Genomic DNA, 21,936 nt, shown 5'->3' with positions numbered 1-21,936 from the left:
ATGCAATTGCTAGGCTACATTTTGGAGTAAAGGGACTTTTGTGGGCAACCTGAGAACTTAACTAGCCATTATTAACATTGTTTCCATGAGAAAATATATTCCAAGTTCTAAACTAACTTAAAAATAAAATGTTGTATCGTGACCTCATGTAAGTAAGCACAGCCTACAGTTCATCAAACCAAGAAGGGAGCAGAAAAAGGGGAAACACTTTGGTCTTATCTCTACTGTAAACAGTGCCCCAAAGAAAAATCTTTACAAGTTTCCATAGGCTAATGACTATATCCACTAGGGAACATTTGTGTATCTATTAAATTATTTCATAGAACTTTGAAAATTTTAAAATATGAATTAATTGTTATTAAAAATTCTAATTTGCCAGAATATAATGCTATTAAATAAAAGCTCAAGTATTTGTTAAACCTATTGTACAGTAAAGCTGAAGAAGCAGCATGGGGCAGTGAAAGAGAGCAGGGCTTGGAATCAAGATAGACCTGGGTTCAAATACCACCTCTGACACTTACTAGCTGTGTGACTACGGGCATGTCATTAAACTTTTCTGGGCCTCCGTTTTCTCATCTGTAAAATGGGGATCATGATAACTCCAACTCTCACAGAGGTGCTGTGATGATCAAATGAAATAACAAAGGCAAACTTTGCAAACCTCAAAGCATTGTGCTGTTTTTGTTATCATTAATAGAACTGAAATGAATATAACATCATCATTGTTATTACTAACTTAAGTAGTACAACGGGTAGGGCATTTAATATACACTCTTACTCTGTTCCTGTTGTTGATATGTCGGCATAATTCCTCCAGATCTTTGCTGCTGAACAAATTTTCCTTAATCTCTGTTTTATTATCTTTTGAAATTGCTGCCATTAACAATCGGTGCACAACAATATCAGCATATCTTCTAATTGGAGAAGTGAAATGGGTATATTTATCTAATGCAAGTCCTTAAGAAAAAAAAAAGGAGGATTCAAATGAAGAGAAAAGAACGCTAAACAAATAGTTTTTAAAACATATCCTGGAAATCGGGGAGATGTCAGCATCCTACCATAATGGCAGAACTCATCCTCTGCATAAGAGCCAGTCGAGAAGTACAATGCGTTGGACATGGCCTGGGTAGCCATAGAACGCAGTATTCTGTTCACCAGGGGATCCCTTGGGTCATTGGCGTGATCAAGGGAATCAGCTAGAGTTTTATTAGACCTACCAAGCAAAAAAAGAAAATACCTCAGGGTTCAAATACTAGTCTCCAAATCAAAGCTTTAAGATGAAAACTTTACTTGTCTTTCTAATGGCTTTGATCTGCTTAGCTATCATCATTTTTTGACAATGTCCCCATTTTGGGGCGGGGAAGACAATGTTTAAAAGTAAGTAGAAAAATTTAATTTTTCTTTGTGGTTAAAATAGAGAAATTGGATCAGATTCTAAATAAGCCATCTGGGAAGGAGAAAGGTGTTGATATGTTAAATGCTTAATTTAACAAAGAATTACATGTATACTTTCTGGAACTAAATTTGTCAAAATAATGGTCCTCAAAGAACAATCTAAAATTAAATAGTTCAATTCTCCTACAGCAAGGTCTCTCTTTCTTGTGACTAACCCAAAACTGTATGCATAGGAGGCAGCATGGCATAGCAAGCAATAAGAAAACTCTGCTAGAAATCAGGACACTTGCGTTCTGGATGCAGTCTTCTCATTACTTAGGGGTGTTACTATGGGTACATCATTTGAAACATCTGGATCTCTTTTTTTTTTCTCATCTGTATAATGAGAGGTTGGCTTGGATGATCACTAAGGCCTCTTTCAAGCTCTTGATTCTTTGCTAAGTATTCAATAAATACTTATTGACACGAATATTACATTCCTTAAGATAACTACTCCCTAAGATGAAGCAGGGGACTTTCCTTCCATATCAAGGACCTTCACCTAGAGAAAAGAAAACCAATCGAGGCTCAACTAAGTATGAAGCAACTTAATTCACTTTTAAAATTATTTTTAGAAAGAAAAATATAAAATGTTGTATCATTGTTTTAAAATTTAAAATGAAACACAGAACTCTATTCAGTAAATATATTTTACAAATTACTTTGTTTCTACTTTATAATGAGATAAGGGAAAAAGACAAGAGGGTAGGGGAAAAAAGGGGATAAAGAAGTAATTATAGATACAGCTAGGTAAACAGAAGGAGAAACAGATAAAGACACAGAGAAAGAGACTCCAGAGAGAAGGAAAAATGGACACACACACACACACACACACACACACACGAGACACAGACTGATATCATTGAGGAGAAAGGTAAAATACCTAACTCTCTTACTGAGAATGCTTTTTTATTGGCTGAAGGGTTTAGATTTTTAAGTAACTAATTTTAAAATTAGCCCTCTAAATTTGTTTTTAAGTGTATAAACATCATGGGAATAGAAATACATAAATATTTATATTATTTAATATAATTATAATGTATAATATAATATAAATATTATAATATTTAATATAAATACATAATATAAATATATAAATATAAAGCATGTTTCAATTACTACCAGAGAGAAGTATTCTTAAAAGTCTTTTCTAAAGCTTATTTTAAAAGAGAAAGATTTTTCTATTTTTAAAGAAGAAAGTATAACATCTTACTTTACAGAGAAATTAAGTATCTTTGGCATGTATCATCTTACAATATTAGGTTTTGCAAGTTTAGGCACAAGAAGGACCACTTCTTAGTACCTACGCTATAGACTGGATGAAATTAAGCCAATGGCCAGACACTTCTCATGCTCACCTTACTGAACGAAATTGGTGAACATTATAATTAGGAAACAGGTTTTTGTTTTAAATTACCACCTATAAAATATCTAATATTGGTATGAATCGAAGAGAGCTGGTAACTCTTCCTTGGAGAAGGAAATGGCAAACCACTCTGGTATCTTTGCCAGGAAAACCCCAAACGAGTTCACGAAGAGTCAGACACGAGCAAAACGATTAAACAACAACAAAGTAAGTCTTCCATTTTCACCCAAAGCTCTAGTATCATATTAAAATCCCACAAACTGAAATGGGTACAAAGGACCCTCCCACCCTCTAAAAAAGAGAGGAATACCGTGTATCCATGGAAAAGCCTTTCGCTTTCGCACATTCCCGGAGCTCAGAAAAAAACTCCTGATGTGGAGGTGGGTGTTGTCTCAACAAAGCCTGATGAGGGAAGTTTTCCCAGATCTTCTTGGCTACCCAGTGATTGGCCAGGATCATACATTCAGCAACAGTTTCATGAACTTCCAGAGGCTGCTTAGGGATGAGATCGTGAATGTTCTTTTTATCATCTAGCTGTACTCGGACTTCTATGCCTTCCAGTTCTAGGGCACCACAACTGTCTCGTTTCGCCCGCACATGTCGGGCTATATCAGTCAGCTTTCCAATGGCCCACACCAATTCATCCTGTTTGGCTTGTCTGCTTTTCTCATCCATTTCTTTGAATTCTGGAATTTCATCTATAACACTAAAGTTTCCATCTAACAGGTCTTGTGCAGCCTCATAATACAGCTTATATGCTGATTGAATGATGGTTCTACCATACCATACTTTTTTTATTTCAAAGGAATTTTTGTCCAATTCCCACAAGACACTTACAGCATACCTGAAAAAAAAATTTACAGTTTTTCAGTGCATCGGCTTACCTTGAATTATAAATTCTGCTTTTCAGAATTTAGAATAGATGTCATTTCTATAGATTCTGGTCTAGTTTCTCACGCCATTATCTCTATACTTTAATAGCATATAGTCCATCACTGCTGGTTTTATATTCCAACTTGCTATTTTCAAGACAGAAGCTAGAATGTGAATGTTTGGATGATTAATGAGCATTCTCCTCCTTTCCCTAAAGACTGCTCTATTTTTTTCAAATTTTGTAGAATATTAGATCAAGTCCAAATAGGGCAACATGCCTCCATCATGATAGGCTAATTCTTTTTTTTTTTAAGTCTTTTATCTTTTCCCAATTACATGTAAATATAATTTTTAATATTCATTTAAAAATTTTTGAGTTCCAAATTTTCTGCTTCCCTCCCTTATTTCCCCCCTTCCTAAGGCAGTAAGCAATGATATAGGTTATATATGTACAATCATGTAAAACATGTTTCTGTATTAGTTATATTGTAAAAGAAGAAATAGACCAAATTAAAATTAAAAAAAAAAAGAAATTGCAAAATAGCATGCTTTGATCTGCATTCAGATTCCAGCAGTTCTCTGGATATGGACAGCATTTTTCATCATGAGTCCTTTGGGATATTGTCTTGGATCACTGTATTTACGCTAATTCCTTAAAAACAACTTACACAATATCCTTTAGACCAAGGCCCGTACACTATTTTCTCTCTGCTATCATCTAACCTCTCTTCTATTCTAACTTGGTAGGACCTGCTGGGGCATACGTGCTACAGGCATAGCCTTCCAGAATTCACGGTTCCATCTGTGCCACAATGAGATGCCAAGTAGGATGGACTTCAGTGCACTACTAAAACAAAGTAATTTTTAAATGAACAAAACAGTAACAAACTTGGTTCCAATGAGGCCCTAATTAATCGAAATGAGTGGTCACCTTAGGTTATCTCATATTTAACCTGGAGGTAGAGTGGTAAGTGATTACAAATCCCAGCTTAGTTTTCCATCTTGATTAGAATAGCTTCTGACTGGGATCAGCATGTTTACACTGACTCCATAGTAAAGGAAAACAGAACTAAGTATGTAGAATCATACTAGCCCATAGCATTTGTGACAGCCCACTCGTTTTGAGGGAATGATAATCAGAAACATACAGAAAGCAAAAAAAGAAAGTTGTAGTGCATAAAAGACACATGGCTATTGTGCAAAAAAAAAATTTACATTTATTGAGTCCTCCAAAGAAATACACACACACATAAATATCCATATATATTATTGAACTTAACTAGAAAATAAAAAAGTAGGAGTTAAAAGCAACTGTGCCCCAGAAGTGGAGATGAGAGGACATATGTAGAAGTAGAGACTGGAACATAAAAGTGAACCAAACATGGACTAATGGACAGAACGATACGGCATAGGACACAAATAGAGATGAGCAGAAGAAAAAGAGGAGTCTTAGTAGTTTGAATAAATCTCACCGATCAACTCCTCCGAGTAGGGAACACAAATCAGCACTCAGGATGGAGGGCAGCATATCATACCGACGATCTGCTAAATAGTAAGTGGTTGCCCTGTAAATAACATATATATGTATATATAACATAGTACAGGAATACAAAAGTACTTATTGCTTTAGAAAATAATCTGGTCTATAGTGAGTCAAAGGACCAAACTATCAGTACAATTCACCGCAGCCTGGAAGCTTTTAACACAATGTGACATGCCCTTTTAGAGAGCTCATCTGTTACCACAGCATACCCATCTTGTGGGTGAATGCTTTTAGTATCCATATTTTTCACTTTGCATAAAGAAATTAGAAAATTGCTTTCTTTGCTGATGTGAATCTTATTAAAATTCTGAATACAAGGAAAAGTTAGAATGTAATAATCTGGTATTTATATAAAACAATTCCATATTAATTCATGGAACATTAAGCTAATTTTAATTTACCACAAAAGAAGGTAGGAAGAGGTTAGGCATATATAATAAAAGGTAGGATTATCAAGGATCCTATTTTCCTAAGGGAAAAGGGGGGGAAACAGACTGCCAACTTCCTTCTCCAAGGATTTTCAGAACTGGGGAACCCAATGCTCTTTCCCTCAAGCATATTCTTTCTTTGTAAAGCTCCAACTTTCATAGTTAGCAGATCCTAAAGATTAAAGTAAAGCCACCTACATTCAATAATAATGCCTACTTAAAATGTTAACATTCCTGATCCACACCTAAGAGTATTACCTAGTTCTAGCTTCAATATCAGTATAAGAATTTGCTGGCACAAAATGAGTTACATCTGCAATATGAACACCAAGTTCCAAGTTGTCATTAATTAAGGTTCTGACTGACAGAGCATCATCCACATCTTCACAGCCTTTAGGGTCGATGCTGAATACAAGATGGGTTTTCCTCAAATCGATGCGTTCTCGTTCCTCCTCAGGATTCACTTTCCAGGGATTTTCTGGTGTGTTGACTGGCATTTCACACATCTGTATGAGGAGAACTAAGTCAGCCACTGATGGGCTTCAGGCTTCAAGAATCATCCACCTGCTCTTTCTCACATTAAATATCACTCCAACTACCCCTTAACACATTACTCCAATTCTGTACCTCCCCAATTACCTCCTATAGCCATTTTTATTCCTTTCCAATTGTTACTTTCAAAACAGAAGTTAGAATGTAATTGTACAGATGGTTAATGCATATTTTCCTCTCCTCCCTATTGTTCCCAAAGGCTGCTATATTTTTTCAAATTTTGTAGAATTTTAGATCAAGTCCAAGCAGTGAAAAAATCAACACGTCTCCATTATGACAGGCTAATATTCTTTAAAAACCACTTAAAACAATGTAGTTTAGACCAAGGTCTGTACACTATTTTCTCTCAGTTATCTATTTGAACTGTCAAATCCCAGCTAATTTCGCTAAGAGATGAAAAAATTCTAGTCTTGTCAAGCCTCGTTCTTTGCATTCAAGTTAAGAGGTATATTTATATTAACACTCTGATTTCATAATGTAAAGTATTCTGAAATATCATAACATTAGAACAACTATTTTGTCTCTTTAAGTCTGATTTTTTTATCCTTTCTTTGTCTGGCTAGAAGACAAGAGACATGTGAAAATAAGCAGAAGAATCTTCTCATATTTTTGAGTTCGGAAGGCTTGATTCACACACTTGTAAAGTTTTTTAAAGGGTATGGCCCTCCACAATGCAGAAATGCAGAAATGTAACCAGATAGTACGAGGGGAATGTTACACTCTCATTACATGCTCTATCAGAAAGCCATTTTTTAGCTACATGGAAAAATTTCAAAACTCATCATTGTTAGGGACACAGACCATTGAATAATAACTCTACCAGAAGCAGGATGAGTTGTCTCAAACACCAAACAAGGGCAAGTGTGGGTTTTCTCCTTTCATGGATCCAAGAAGGTTTGTTTCCAGAGTTTTGTTTTCACAGCAAAATGCAAAAAAATTAGAAAGAAACACTAGAAGCTTTTAGAACATAGAATTACAAAGAGGAAACTAACCTGGGCTTCTGAGAAAGGGGCAACAGAAATACTGTTTTCTACCAGGATCGTTGCAATTTCCCCTTCAAGATCTCGTATTCTTCCTAAAACTCGTACAAAATGTCCATTTGGATATACAGATGTTGACTCCCAAGAGTCAATACGCACAACCACCCTGAAGTCCTGAAGTTAGAGGAAAGAGTACAGACATTCCAGGATTAGATGTTAAATTGGTCAATGAGAGGCATTTAAACTTAAATATAAAAAGTAATCATAGCTGACATTTATATAGCACTTGGAAGTTTGCAGATGGCTTCACAGACATTGTATCATCATGTGATTCTTATAACAACCCAGCAAAGTATATCCTGGAGATATTCGTATCCTCAGTTTACAGATGATAGAACTGAAGCTTAGCAAGGTTAAGTGACCGGTCTACACATCACATAGGTAAGTGTCAAAAGCAGGATTCAAACCCAGGTCTTTCTGGACTCCAAGTGGAGTACTCTTTCCACTACCACGCACGCCAGCACTTGAAGGACCAGGTGTGTCAACTGATGCAAAAATTTTATTATGATTTTACTTCGAAATAAAAAAATCATCCTATCTCTATTTTCTTTGCCTTAACTAAAAAAACAGACAAACAAAACTTCACTGCATCAACTGACACAACTTGTTCCTTCAAGGTATTCTGAAATTTCAAAGCTGGTGATGCTGGCATAGACACCATGGCATAGCACAGATTGGGACAGGATGAAATAGTACCACGATCCAAAGAGAATGGCATTTCTACCAACACTGTTTCTTGATAGGTTCCTGAAATGCCAGGTGGGCATGAGACCATTAGTCCAACTCTTAGAGGGGAGACTTAACAACCTGCTACAAATAGGCCAACTAGAAATCATCTCAATTATAATACATCATAGTAAATACTCTTCTAGATGTATGCTGAAAAACTTTTTGAGTAGTCCAGTAAAATTTTAGGACAGGGATTCCAAACTTTCTTTGTGAGGATGAGCTACTTTTTATTTCTTTCAAGATTTGGAGATGTTGAAGTGGAGTAATTGGGAATTCCACCGAACTGGAAAGCAGCTGCCATTGCTAACCACACATTCCCTTCTTTACCAGGAAGTGCTACAACCTGGAGCAGGGGAGGGGTGTGGTAGTAGCAAGAGGACTTAGAGATGCACCAGGTAAGGGCACGGGTAGATGATGACCTACTGATTGGAGACCTGGTTTTGGACTTTCATTTCCATACTTCAATGTTTGAGATCAAGCAATTTCTTGATGTGGATGTTATCTCTAATTGATAGATCTTAATTGATCCATAACCTTCTCATTCAGTGCAATTCTTGCCCATGTCCTTATTCCCATGAATTTGACTCATTTCACTAGATATTTGAGAGATGAGGACTTTATCAGAAAAACTTGCTTCAATTTTTTTTTCAGTTATGATTGCTAACTGTATTTCCTTCCATCCTATTTCCCCCATTTATTCTATTCTCTATCTTCTTTCACCCTGTCCCTGTCAAAAAGTGTTTTGTTTCTGACTGTCTCCCTCAATCTGACCTCCTTTCTTTGAGTACCCCCGCCTTCCCCTCCTACTTTCCTGTAGGGTAAGATAGATTTCTATAACCATTTGAGTGCAAGTTATTCCCTCTTTGAGCCGATTTTGATGAGAATATGGTTCAAACGTTTTCCTCCACCTCCCACATTTTCCCCTCCATCGTAAAAGCTGTTTTGTGCCTCTTTTATGTCAGAAAATTTACCCCATCCTACTTCTCCCTTTCCTTTTCTCCCACTGCATTTCTTTCTCACCCCTTAATTTTATTTTTAAGGTATCATCCTATCGTAGTCAATCCACACTTGTGTTCTCTATCTATATGTCCTCCTTCTAACTGCCCTAATAATGAGGAATTTCTTATGAATGACAGGTATCATCTTCCCATGTAGGAATGTAAAACAGTTTAACCTTATTAAGTCCCTTATGATTTCCCTTTCGTGTTTACCTTTTTCTGCTTCTCTTGAGTCTTGTATTTGAGAGTCAAATTTTCTACTCAGCTCTGGTCTTTTCATCAGGAATATCTGAAAGTCCTCTATTTCATTAAGTGTCCATTTTTCCCTCTGAAGAATTATAGTCAGTTTTGCTGGGTAAATGATTCTTGGTTTTAAGCCTAGCTCCACTGCCTTCAGGAATATCATATTCCAAGCTTTCCAATCCTTTAATGTAGAAGCTGCTAAATCTTGTGTTATCCTGATTGTGGCTCCACATACTTGACTTATTTCTTTCTGGCTGCTTGTAATATTTTCTCCAGGTCAGTTGTTTTTCCAATGAGATATTTCACAATCTGCTATCTCTTCATTCTTTTGGTTTTGTTTATTGTTTCTTGAGGTCTCATTGAGTCATTAGCTTTCACTTGCTCAATTCTAATTTTTAAGGAGTTCTTCTCTTTAGTGAATTTTCTTTTTCCCCCATTTGGCCAATTCTGCTTTTCAAGGCATTTTTCTCCTCATTGGATTTTTATACCTCTTTTACCATTGGGCCTATTCTGTTTTTTAAGGTATTATTTTCTTCAGTATTTTTTTTTTGTGCCTCTTTTACCAAGCTGTTGACTTTTTTTCATGATTTGCTTACATCACTCTCATTTCTCTTCCCAATTTTTACTCTACCTCTCTTACTTGATTTTTAAAATCCTTTTTGAGCTCTTCCATGGCCTGAGACCAAATCATATTTTTCTTTGAGGTTCTGGATGTAGGAGTTTTGACTTTGCTGTCTTCTTCTAAGTGTATGTTTTGATCTTCCTCGTCACCATAGTAACTTTCTATGTTGTTTGCTTATTTTTCTCACCTATTTCTTGACTTTAGCTCTTTGCTGAAGTGGGGCTCGGCTTTCAGTATGGAAGATACACTGTCCTAAGCTTCAGGGGGTTTGTGCAGCTGTTTTCAGAGATACTTCTAGGGACTTGTAAGTTTTCAGTTCTTTCAAGGTGGTATGATCTAAGGAGAAGTATGTTTACTACTTTCCTGGCAAGTTCTCTGGTCTGTGAGTGACCATAAGCACTCTTTTCTGCCTTGAAACTGCGATGAGGGTCTCTGCTCCTCTGTGGCTGCTAGCTCCAGTATGCTACTGCTCTTCCTTGCCCTGGGGCTGCCACCCATGACTATGACCCTGATCCGAGCATGGGCAAAGTACCAGAGTCCTGCCCCCAGTGCCAGCAAAGAGACCTCCATAATCCCCTTCTGAACAGTTCTTCGACCCTTTTACCATCTGTGGGATGAGAGCTCTGGGAGCAGCCACTGTTGTTGCTTATTCACTCCCTCCCAAGGCCTGCACCTGGTTTGCTGGGCCTGGTCTGTGCTAGCGCAGCCTGTACCAGAATGCGCTCCACTCTCACCTCAGTGTAACTGACTTTTCCCGCGAAGTTTCAATAGTCTTGGAATTGTTTTACTTTGTCCTTTTACGGGTTCTGCCACTCCAGAATTTGTTGAGGGCATTATTTAAATGTCTTTGGAGTGGTTTGGGGGAGAACTCAGGCAAGTCCTTGCCTCGTGTTCACCATCTTGGCTCCACCTCCTTTAGATGGTCTTTTAAAGTCCCTTCTATCTCTCGATGCTATGATCTTATGTCATAATCAGGACAACAGGCATTTTTCATTCATTTGGTTTTTCCTTTATGGATAGTCTTGCTGATTTCTTTTGAATGGTCATGGATCGCATCAAGGAGGCCCTGTATATTCTGGGACTTAAATGAGATTGGTACATGTCATCTGCAAATAGAAAATCCGGAGAAACTTACTTTTTGTAGGGATTCACACTTCATTTGTACCCTAAAGGATACTCTCATGTCAATGGCAAACTGGTTTTGTAAGAATACATCTCTCTTTATGCCTTGCTTGACACAGTATCACTGAACCAAGTTATCTATTATCAAAGAAACTTACAGTTTAATATATCTGTCAGACATCATCACCATCATCACTAACATTTTTATCGCATTTACTATGTGCAAAGCACTTGATAATTATTATCTCGTTTGATGTTGCTGGAGAAGGGCCTTTAAGGTTACGTTCACTTTTACTCAGTAAAATGCCTTTTTTTAAAAATGCTTTCTCATAATCAACAATCAAAAACGATAGAAGGATCTTGTGATCTCTTAACTTTCAGTCAATTGTGTGACTATAACATCCCCAAAATTGTTGGCTTCTCATATATTCCTCAAGAATACCTGCAATTATCACTCCCAAAGATTTTTTCAGTTCAGTTCAGTCGTGTCTGACTCTTCATGACCCCATCTGGGGTTTTCTTGGCAAAGTTACTGGAGTGGTTTGCCATTTCCTTCTCCAGCGCATTTTTACTGATGAGGAAACTGAGGCAAACAGGGTTAAGTAACTTGTCCAGGGTCACATAGCTGGTAAGTGTCTAAGGCCAGTTTTGAACTTGGGAAGATGAATCTTCCTAACTTCAGACCTGACATTGTACTCACTGTGTCACCTAGTTGCCCGTTGGTAATGATGGCATCCTTACTTTTTGAAATCATTTACTACCTTCTCTTGCAGAAGATCTTGAAAATCAATCCCTTAATGCTTTAAAAATTGCATTCCTTCCAGCACAGATTTACTCTGGGTGTATTTGGTCTGATACAGCTGCTTTTCTAATGTAACAATTCCATATTCTCATATAATACACAAGAAAATGAGTTATTTAAGAGTCCAGATATGATGATTCCACTGTCAATGATGTAAACTAATTGCTAAAGAAAACACTGGCACATTTGTTCTAATTTTTTTCCCTTCTCTTTGTTGTTCTGCCAAGTGTTTTTGAGAAGATAAGGCTTAGTTGGGTCTCATGCCAAGCTTGTTATAAAATCATTTTCTCTTCCACCATTTTTACCTGTTTTATGAAGTGATATTTCTCATAACTTCCACTATCCTCCCATGACAATATTTTTCAAATGTGTTTATATTCTAAATTAATCACGTCTTTGCTTGTTATATCTTTCTTGGCAAAATCAAATTTTGCTGGCTGACGTTTCTGGAAGCAGAAGTTTTTTCTGGTTTTGCATCATGTCCTCAGAACCCAGCACCAGAGCCTTACACATAACAGGTGCTTACCGAATGCTGACTTCTCTTTTGGCCTCATAAATGAGAAGACTGTTTTGTACTGGCTAAATTTCTTTAAAAACAAAAAATCCAAAAAGTTGATAATTGGAGTTTATGTCCTTTCTTTTATTCATTTTCCATTTTTTAGAGTCAACAGCTTGTATGGATGTGTCATGTTGGAACTACTGTAGTTATTTATAGTGTCATTTTTTAATTTTTATATTTTCTTCTAGTTTGGCATTGGTTTGGACCTTTGCTCTGATCACCTGCAGAAAACACAGTTGATTTGGAACTGACTTCCAAATCAATAACCAGTCATTTCTGTCTATTAATAATATCAATTGCATTTTTCGGGTGGTTTGGTGCTCACCCCATCCAGCACTTTTTATCTCTTTTCTTAAAGAAATGACTCGTGATATACAGGTAGGAGGCTCTAAGTAGCTGACAAGCCTTCGATCTCTCTCATTTCTTAATGCTGCCCCGTATTTTCTAAAACCATCCTTCCCGATGCCCACTTCTGAAATGAAGTCAATGGGCATTACCATATAATGCTGATTCAGATTAAAGAACTTTATTAAGGTGTCCATAGAATTTCTCTATTTCTTTGTTCTCTGCAACAGATTTTGGTGCATAAAATTTTGTTCTCTGCAACCGATTATTTTTTTATTCTTATTTATTTTATTTTTTCCCCCTGAGGTAACTGGGCTTGTAACTTGTCCAGGGTCACACAGCTAGTAAGTGTCAAATGTCTGAGGATGGATCTGAACTCAGGTCCTCCTGACTCCAGGGCCAGTGCTCTATCTACTGCGCTCCGTAGCTGCCCTTCTGCAACAGATTTTGGTGTAACTATCTTCAGTTTTTTTTTTTTGTGGTCATGACCATAATTGTTGATCATGAGTACAATTGTTCTACAAAATGATGATTCTTGTGGCCTTTGGGGTGCACTATAAAACCCTATGCCAAATCCATCATCTGTTTCTCCAAGAATACACTGTAAGCCTACCACTTAGCTGCAACTTCCTTATGTCTTTTGGTTTCATTTTGATCGAGAATGTCAATTTTGATATGGTTCTGCTTCTCTTTAATAGAATGTCAGGTTGTTAATCAATAGACAAGGGTTCCATATTTAGAATGTCAATTTTGATATAGTTCTATTTCTCTTTAATAAAATGTCAACTTATTAATCATTAGACATGGGTTTCACATTTAGAATACCAATAAATTAATTTTTAAATTAATTTTTATAAAGGGCCTAAAAACTGTGATTCTTAGTAGCATCTGTCCCCTTTTCTGCTATTATGCAACAGGTGACATAGGACTAAAGGGCCATTTTGAAGTTTCGTTTCATGGGTTGTAACAGCCAACACCACCTAGTGTCCAAACCTACTGGCGATAAGCCTCATTATACTGTGGAACGTAGCCAATTCTCACACTTTGTGAAATACTACATGAGCTAAGGTAGGCAAGGCCTGAAGTCTGTGAGTCAAGTGAGGGTAATTTCTAATTTTCTCTCTATTGATATCTTTTTTCCATTGCTACATTATTCTCTAGGCAATTGATTCTGTGAAGTAACATTATATAAATCATTACTATAGGGCATGAAAATTATTTCTCTATGATTTGTTGAAAGCTTGTTAGTGTGGTTGGCAAAGTATATATACATACATGCATATACATATAAGTATGTAAATAAAAATACATACCTATACTTTGTCAACAATACTAACAAGATATGTATATGTGTGTGTGTGTGTGTGTGTGTGTGTGTATGTGGGTGTGTACACATATCCACACATACAGAACTAGTTTCTGAATTGGACAGTTGGATAATACATGTCCTCTTTGGTTGTCCTACATAGTTCTTTCTAGGACAGTTTCTGCCCTTCGTTTATTAACTGAAGACTACTCAATAGCTGATTCTTCTATATTTAGAACTTCTTAAAAACAGTATCCGTAACACTAGATGTATTGTTTGGGATCATTCATAATTTATTTCCTCCTTCGCTAAAGGAAATACCTCTGTCTACTGCTACTGAACAAACACAACCAAATTTGGGGAAAATAAAATAAATTTCTACTAGTTACCTGTAGGGCTTCTGCTTGTTGAGTACTGATTCTGATTTTGGGAATCCTGTAATCCCAAGGTGTAACTAGGATTTTCTGGGCATTTTTGCCCTGGGACTGAACCTCTTCTTTAGATGGAAAAGTCACCACATAATCCCGCCAGTTCTTCTGAAGGATTCCTACCACTCTGCCTTTGAAAAAGAAACAATATTGACTGGTGAGGTAGGTATACCTAGAGGTTAAGATATAACAGTCTACCATATGAACAGATGATGTTTAAACTAATGCTGAAGTTACTTGTAAAGTGGCACAGAAGGAATTAAGGGGCTAAATCAGCATTCTGCTACCTTTAAGTAGTTACAATTGAACACAAAATCTCACTTATAAAGAACATTCCATTTACAAGATGGAGATCCCCTTATCTCATTCTTTTTGTTCTTCTATTGCCATATCTGACATGTGTACTTGGCATACAGTTGCTCTCCCTTCTCTTTTGCCTCCTCTCTACCAGTATCAGAGTTAATAAATATGTAGGGAAAGGTATATCTATGCGAAACTCTGACAGAGGAAGAATTACCAGAAGAAAGGTGATTTTATTTCATGCATCTAAGAGGCTCACCATGTGTCCTTCCTTCTCTCATTTACCTGTGGGCATAGGTTCACTGGGAGATTCCCCTGGTGTTCTGTCATCATTTTCATTCTCACATAAAGCAGCAGTCCTTCCTTTCCATTCATTTTTGGGGAGTATTTCCACCACTACCACATCACCGTGAATTGAGCGGTTGCGAGCTTTCATGCCATGAACAAGGATGTCACTAATTAAATCTGTTTTTAAGGAGGCAAAGATACACAGAAAGTCCCAAAGCCCCTCAATATCAGTAAGACATTTCTTTATTTTTTTTTTTGCGTGAGGCAATGGGGTGAAATGACTTCCCAGGGTCACACAGCTAGTAAGTGACAAGTGTCTGAGGCCACATTTGAACTCAGGTCTTGCTGAATCCAGGGCTGGTTCTCTATCCATTGCACCATCTAGCTGTACCCCCCCCCCCCTCCTTTTTTTTCAGTAGGACATTTCAAATGCAATAGCCATGCACTCAATAGCTTTGTACTTCTAAAGATGAAGACAAACTTGTGTTGTTCTGAAGATTATTAATGATCAACTAATATTTGTTTACCACTATTTGATATAGCATCAAATAATTTCAGAACTATTATCTCATTGTAATAATAGTAATAATGATGATGATGATGATGATAATAATAATAATAATAATAATGATAATAATAATGATAGGTAACACAACCCTTTTAAGGTTTGAAAAGTGCTCCACATATTTTATCTCATTGTTACCATCAATAACCACCTAAGGTAGGTGCTGTTATTTCTCCCATTTTATGGATGAGGAAAATAAGGTTCAGAGAAATTAAGTGGTTTCCCTATGGTCAAAGAGTTAGCAAATGTCAGAGATAGGATTTGAACCCAACTTGCTGTCTGTCACAACTCCAAAGCACTATTGTAGTATTATAATAAGCCCATAAGGTATATAGGCATTATCACCCCCATTTAACATCACAAGTCTACATTAGAATCTCTGTAAACACATTTAAGCAACCCATCCTATTTCAATGTGACTGCCCTCTGATCATGCTCTCCAGCAGATCAATCAGCTGCATCAGAGACAGTCTTCCATGAATGCTCATGTGCCCTTATGCCCATGCCGGCAGCCCCTCAGATGGTCCTCTGTTGGGATTCCTGTGCAGTCATCCCTGGACTCTGCTTGTTTCTGGAGATAAATCAGCTTTGGACCGATGGAGATTTAAGGTCAGGCATGACCCCCTGCTGGACCTGGCACGTGTCCTAAGTGCCTCCATTTCCTCTCCTTTCATTCACTTCTAAATCCTCTGAGTCGAAAGGATCTTTTTCAAGGGGAAAAGACCATAAAAGCCCATCATCTCTTAACCTGTCCTCAAGAAAGTAGACCCGCCACAATCTCTTGTTTTATGCAGCCAATGACTGAGATGACAAATAAAAAATGTAATATAGTAGAATAAAAATTCCACTTTTTTCCACGGTGGAAGACCGTAGTAAAGAAGAGTAAAAATGTTCCTGAAAGAAAGTGAATATACAAACCTGAGTCTTTACTGCTGGCTCCCTGAAGTCGGACAAAAGCTTCTATTTGTGCTCTGTGTTTATTGACATTGAGAATTCCCTAAAATCAAAATTAACAGTCAATGAGATGGCCTGGATGGGGTGGAAGGAAATTCAGCTTAGCTTTACAATTCTGAGAGTGATACAACAATAACTACTATATTACGTTTTTATAAGGTGTGGGATCACTACTTTTAACAATGAGGATTTTTTTTTCCCTTGAAAGAAAAGGACCCAGTAGAGTTCTTCCTGGCCATAATGACATTATTCCTGACTGATCTGGCCTTACTTATGGAGCATAAAGAGCCCAGGAAGGCTCCTGTCCCCAAATATATCCCATATGTTTATATATAAAATGCTACCATTTGTGATATAGTCCTTCAGATTATGCAGAAAATGAAGATATCACTGAGAGGTGTGACATTATTAAATTCTTAATATATCAGTGAGATTGAGTTTATCATATCCATTTCTGATAGAAGAAACTCTGGCAGCAACAGACTCTTGTGTACCTGTCACTGAGAGGGTTGAAAAAAGAGGAAGGTGAGGCCAGGATATACAAGACAAACTCTGCTTATAACCAGCCTGGCCTCCTACACTAGATGAGGAATATTTATTTCTTCCCCAGTGTTAGGAGACAATTTGCAAGGCCATTTCCAACCTCCTCTTCAACTGTAACCCTACAACTAAAAAGCATCACTAATATGGTGGCTTTTGATTAGATGACTAGATTCTATAAGTAGAATGATGTCTGACCCCACACACCACCACCAAACTACTCAACAGTGACAGCTGTTCATTGGTTAGACTGACTGCCCATCTATACAGCTCTCTCAAAGGCCTCAAAGGCAATGAAAGAAAAGAAGAAAACAACTGGGAGTTTTAAATGCCCCCTTCAAAGAAGGGTACATGGTAGCCTGCTCCTGACAATGTCTTTTGGTCATTTTCCTCACCTGGATATATCTCCCAGACTTAATTCCGGCCTCTAATACTTCCAGAGGAAGATGCTCTGGGTATTCTTTCCCATTGTTCTCTTGGCTTTCAAGCTCCCTCTCATGACGAGCCTGAAGTATAGAATCACACAGCTCGTGGGCAGCCTTTAAGTCGGGCCAAAAGTTGTCCAGATAATTCTGTGTAATGTTAAAAAAAAAAACCAAAACAAAACCCAACAACCAGAGAAACTATAAATAAAAATCTTCATTTCAGTTCCATTTAAAAAACTCATTTTCTTGAACAAAAGCTGCTGGTACACAACTTCGAGGAAATATTAGCCAATATTCATTTTTTGTCTTTGCATCCCCAGCACCCACTAGAGGATTGTACGCATAATAAATGTTTAATGAATGTTTATTCAATGGATGAATGAACTTCCTAGTTAGTCTTGAAATGTTTTATGGTGTTAGTGAGAAGGTGATTATAAGCAGGATCAGATATTTAGAATTATAAGAACTTTCATTATCCTCTAGTCCAACATTTTACTGATAAGAAAGTTTAGGTCTAAGAGAGGTGAAAGACCTGCTCATGCAGGTCGCCAGTGGTTTCCTCTTACTCCACAAAGCCTTTTTAGAAGAACTAGTAAGGCTCCTTCACATTTCAGTATTTGCATTCTTGATTACTCTGCATTTTCATGCATATAAATGTGCATACTATCTCCAAAGCTAGTACAGTGAAGGCAGACAGTAGGAGACAGAGCACCCTGTTTCTGGAGACTGTCTTTGCTTTTTTTTTTTTTTTTTCCAGGCAATTGGGATTAAGTGACTTGCCCAGGGTCACACAGCTAGTGTCAAGTGTTTGGTCTGAAGCCGAAGTTGAACTCAGGTCCTCCTGACTTCAGGGCCTCTGCTCTATCCACTGCGCCACCTAGCTGCCCCCTGGAGACTGTCTTAAAAAGGATCATCACAGAGCTAAATTCTGGCTGTGCAGGTCCAGTTGCCTTTGTTTGGCCACGTTTAGGGTCAGTGGTAAAAAATGTTTGACTAAGTCAGTAAAACTGACAAGGACAGCAATATAGACCTTTTTTTCCCTTTTAAAAAATATTTATTTATTGGTTTTCCGTATTCACTTTTATAAGATTGTGAGTTCTAAAATTTTCCCCTTCTATCCCCTCCACCCTCCCCAAGACGGCATGCAATTTGATAACAGGTTATAGATGTACAATCATATTAAACATATCCACATTAGTCATGTTGTGAAACAAGCATCAGGACAAAAGGGAAAAGCCACATGAAAGAGGAAAAAAAAAAGAGCCAACAGTATGCTTCTATCTGCATTCAGACTCCATAGTTCCTTCTTTGGATGTGGATAGCATTTTCCATCATGAGTCTTTCGCAATCGTCTTGGATTATTGTACTGCTGAGAAGAGCTAAGTCTATCAAAGGTGGTCATCACACAATGTTGCTGTTACTGTGTACAATGTTCTCCTGGTTCTGACAGCAATATAGATCTTTAGTGGCCAGCATGAAACAAGCTAAAAAGTGGGGGAATGACTTCTGTCTCTGTCACCTGCGTTTACATATCTGCACTGAGCCTTTCTGCCCTGAACAGACCATAAGCTCCTTAGGAATTCTCTTCCCTAAGTTACTCTGATAACTTAATACAGCACTCTGCATACTAGCAAACAGTCAATAAATACTGTTAACCTAAGTTAATTTCTAACTGTATCTTTAGAAGTGTAAGTGGCCAGGGTAACAGTAATCCCTAAGAGGCAACCAATGAATACTAGCATCATTTAGCTCAATTCTTCAGAGAGGTCCTGGGCATAGAACCATTGCTGGTCTACTTACTATGATTATTTCTCTAGACAAATGGCAGCATCCAAGGAAGAAGATTAGTAAGGGTGATAATGCTGAGTTTGAGATCACCAGTGTGTACACCTTCACTCAAACCCCCAGAGTTTCATGCCTTCTCTATGGATTTTTGCACCATTTTGGAATGTATGTCACAGGTTACTGATCTCTTGTTTTCAATAGCTATTAGGCTATATACCTCCTCTCCTTCTTGGCTAACTCTTTGAGGAAGCTGTCTAACCCATGTGCCTTCTTCTCCATTCACTCACTTCTGTATCCTTTGTAATCTGCCTTGTATCATTCAACTGGTACTACCAAAGTTAACAATGATCTCTTAATTGGTGAATCTAATGGTCATTTCTCAATCCTCATCCCTTTTCACCTCTCCATTGTCTTTGACACAGAAGACTGCAGTCTTCTCTTCTCTAGATTTTCATGACATTGTTCTCTCCTGGTTCTCCTACCTATATGACTACTCCTCAATCTCCTTTGTTAGATCTTCCTCCAGGTCACGCCCAGTAACCATGACTGACCATTCTCCCCCAAGACTCTCTCCCAAGACCTCTTCTCTATACCATCTCAACTGGGGATTTCATTAGCTCCAATGGGTTCAATGAACCTCTCTATGCAGATGACTCCCAGATCAAGATATCCAGTCCTAATTTCACTCTTAAATTATAGTCGTGGGTTACCAAATGTCTTTTGGACATTTCAAGATGGACGTTCCACAGGCATTTCAAATTCAGTATGTCCAAGACAACCTCATTATCTTTCTCCCTGAGCTCTTCTATCTTTTCTACTTTCTTGTTATTATCAGGGGCATTACCACCCTTCCAGTCACTCAGGCTCTAAACCTCGGCATCATACTTGATTCCTCCCTCATGCTTGCTCCACGCATTCGATCTTTTGTCAAGTCTTATTCTTTGTACTCTCACAACGCTTCTCATTTAGGTCCTCTTCTCGCTGCTCCCATCGCTGCCCCCTTGGTGCGAGCCCTCATCACCTCACACCTCGACTATTACAATTGTTTTCTGGTTGGTCTCCCTCCCTCAGGTCTCTCCCCACTCCAATCCATCTCCACACGTATGCCAAAGTGATGTTCCATAAGCACAGCTCTGACCATATCATTCCCCTCCTGCCTCCCACCCCACCATGTACTCAATCAACTCCAGGGGCTTATTGCCTTCATGATGAAAACATAAAATCCTATATGGCGCTTAAAACTCTTGCCCCTTCCTACCTTTCCAGTTTTCTTACGCTTTACTCCCATCCCTACACAGTATGACCCAGTTCCCCTGCTCCATGTCCAGACTCCATGCCTTTTCATTCCTGGAATGCTCTTCCTTCTCACCGCCAGCTCTGAGCTTCTCTGGCTTCTCCCAAGACTCAGCTCAAATGCTGCCTTCTGTGGGAAGCCCTTTCAGTTCCCGCTTTCCTTCTCCAATTGCCCTCCATTTACTCTCCCTTTACCTCAAATATACATAGTTATGTTCGTATCGTCTCCTCGATCAGAAGGAGAGTTTAACGGCTGGGACGGTGGCTTTGCTCTTCTTCATGTCTCCAGAGCACAGCACAGGGCTGGGCACAAGGTCAGGGCTTAATAAATACTGACTGACTGACCGACCCACCCACCAATATGATACTTTTCAGTTTCCACAAAGAGTCTGTGTACATTCTTGTCTCTATCCGATGAACCTGTGATTGTGTCTCAGTTTTTAGTCAAAGGTCTTTGGCCTCCCAACATGGTCTCTCTATTTAAGTTCATAAGGAAGTCAAACTATATTATCCTTTTAATTTATGCTTACACATCTCTTCTAGCCATTTGGGAGTCTGACTCAAATTGCTTTCTTCTTTCTCAGGCCCTGCCAGAAGTCATGACTTTTCTTTGTTCTTGGTCCTCAATCCTCAAGTGTATTAAACACATTCACCTCTCAAACCTTCTTCCTAAGTCTGTCATTAGCGCCCAACCTCTTTGCAGTTTTCTTTCTCATTATTTTCTAAGTCCAAATCCCCCCTGGAAGAACTTATTAGCCACCTCACCTTGATGCCGTACTACTTTTTTTCTTCCACTATCGTTCAACTTTGTGAAGCCCTTGGTCACATGGTTTGTATGAGAAAAGCTATACAAAATTAAACTTCATTGTAACACTTGACTACAAAGAGAAGCGATTTTCACAGCGAGGAGAAAAACGTAATTTTAGTCAACTGTCCTCCGCAGGAACAAGACATGATGCATTACAGAAGACAAAAGAGATGACACCAACATTAATATCCAGGGCCCCTGGAATCCTGTGGCATCTGAGCACATTGTTTTTTAGAGTGCAAGGAAATTCAATTGGCAAATTTTAGCAACAGAAACATAAGACAACTAGGAGCCCCTATAAAATCTCCAATTAAGGTTCAATAAGAATCTCTGAGAATTGACAAGAAGAAATGGGTGGTCTTGTTCAAGACTTTGCATCAAAAATGACAGCAATCAAATGTCATTTGGTTGAAAATCTTGGCAAGAAAAAACAGACTAATAATCTATTAACAAACGAATGGTCTTTTTATGGCCTCCAAAGGTGCCCAGGACATAGCACCAGGGTGCAAGGGCAGCCCAGGGCAGACTGTCAATGACAATGTCTATCACGGCTTGATAACAATGGGCTCAAACAGACACTGCCATACT

General features: G+C 38.0%; 1 protein-coding gene across 3 annotated transcripts in view; it reads right to left on the bottom strand.

Annotated features, from left to right (window-relative positions):
* DIS3L (DIS3 like exosome 3'-5' exoribonuclease) overlaps positions 1-21,936 on the bottom strand; it is a 42,398-nt gene that overhangs the window by 5,049 nt on the left and 15,413 nt on the right. For 2 of the 3 annotated variants that reach the window (XM_027851720.1, XM_027851722.1), the window contains 10 exons: positions 17,433-17,609; positions 16,462-16,540; positions 14,976-15,155; positions 14,352-14,521; positions 7,189-7,350; positions 5,903-6,150; positions 5,146-5,238; positions 3,111-3,644; positions 1,059-1,213; positions 779-957 (listed from right to left, as the gene is read on the bottom strand). In XM_027851720.1, the coding sequence (XP_027707521.1) occupies positions 779-957; positions 1,059-1,213; positions 3,111-3,644; positions 5,146-5,238; positions 5,903-6,150; positions 7,189-7,350; positions 14,352-14,521; positions 14,976-15,155; positions 16,462-16,540; positions 17,433-17,609 (1,977 nt within the window). The remainder of the gene's footprint in view (positions 1-778; positions 958-1,058; positions 1,214-3,110; positions 3,645-5,145; positions 5,239-5,902; positions 6,151-7,188; positions 7,351-14,351; positions 14,522-14,975; positions 15,156-16,461; positions 16,541-17,432; positions 17,610-21,936) is intronic. The other variant, XM_027851721.1, reaches the window with a different exon arrangement.

The sequence above is a fragment of the Vombatus ursinus genome, unplaced genomic scaffold (assembly GCF_900497805.2).
Source record: "Vombatus ursinus unplaced genomic scaffold, bare-nosed wombat genome assembly UNPS02009205.1, whole genome shotgun sequence".
In the NCBI taxonomy this organism is placed as follows: domain Eukaryota; kingdom Metazoa; phylum Chordata; class Mammalia; order Diprotodontia; family Vombatidae; genus Vombatus; species Vombatus ursinus.
This window is presented reverse-complemented; position numbering and strand designations above follow the sequence as displayed.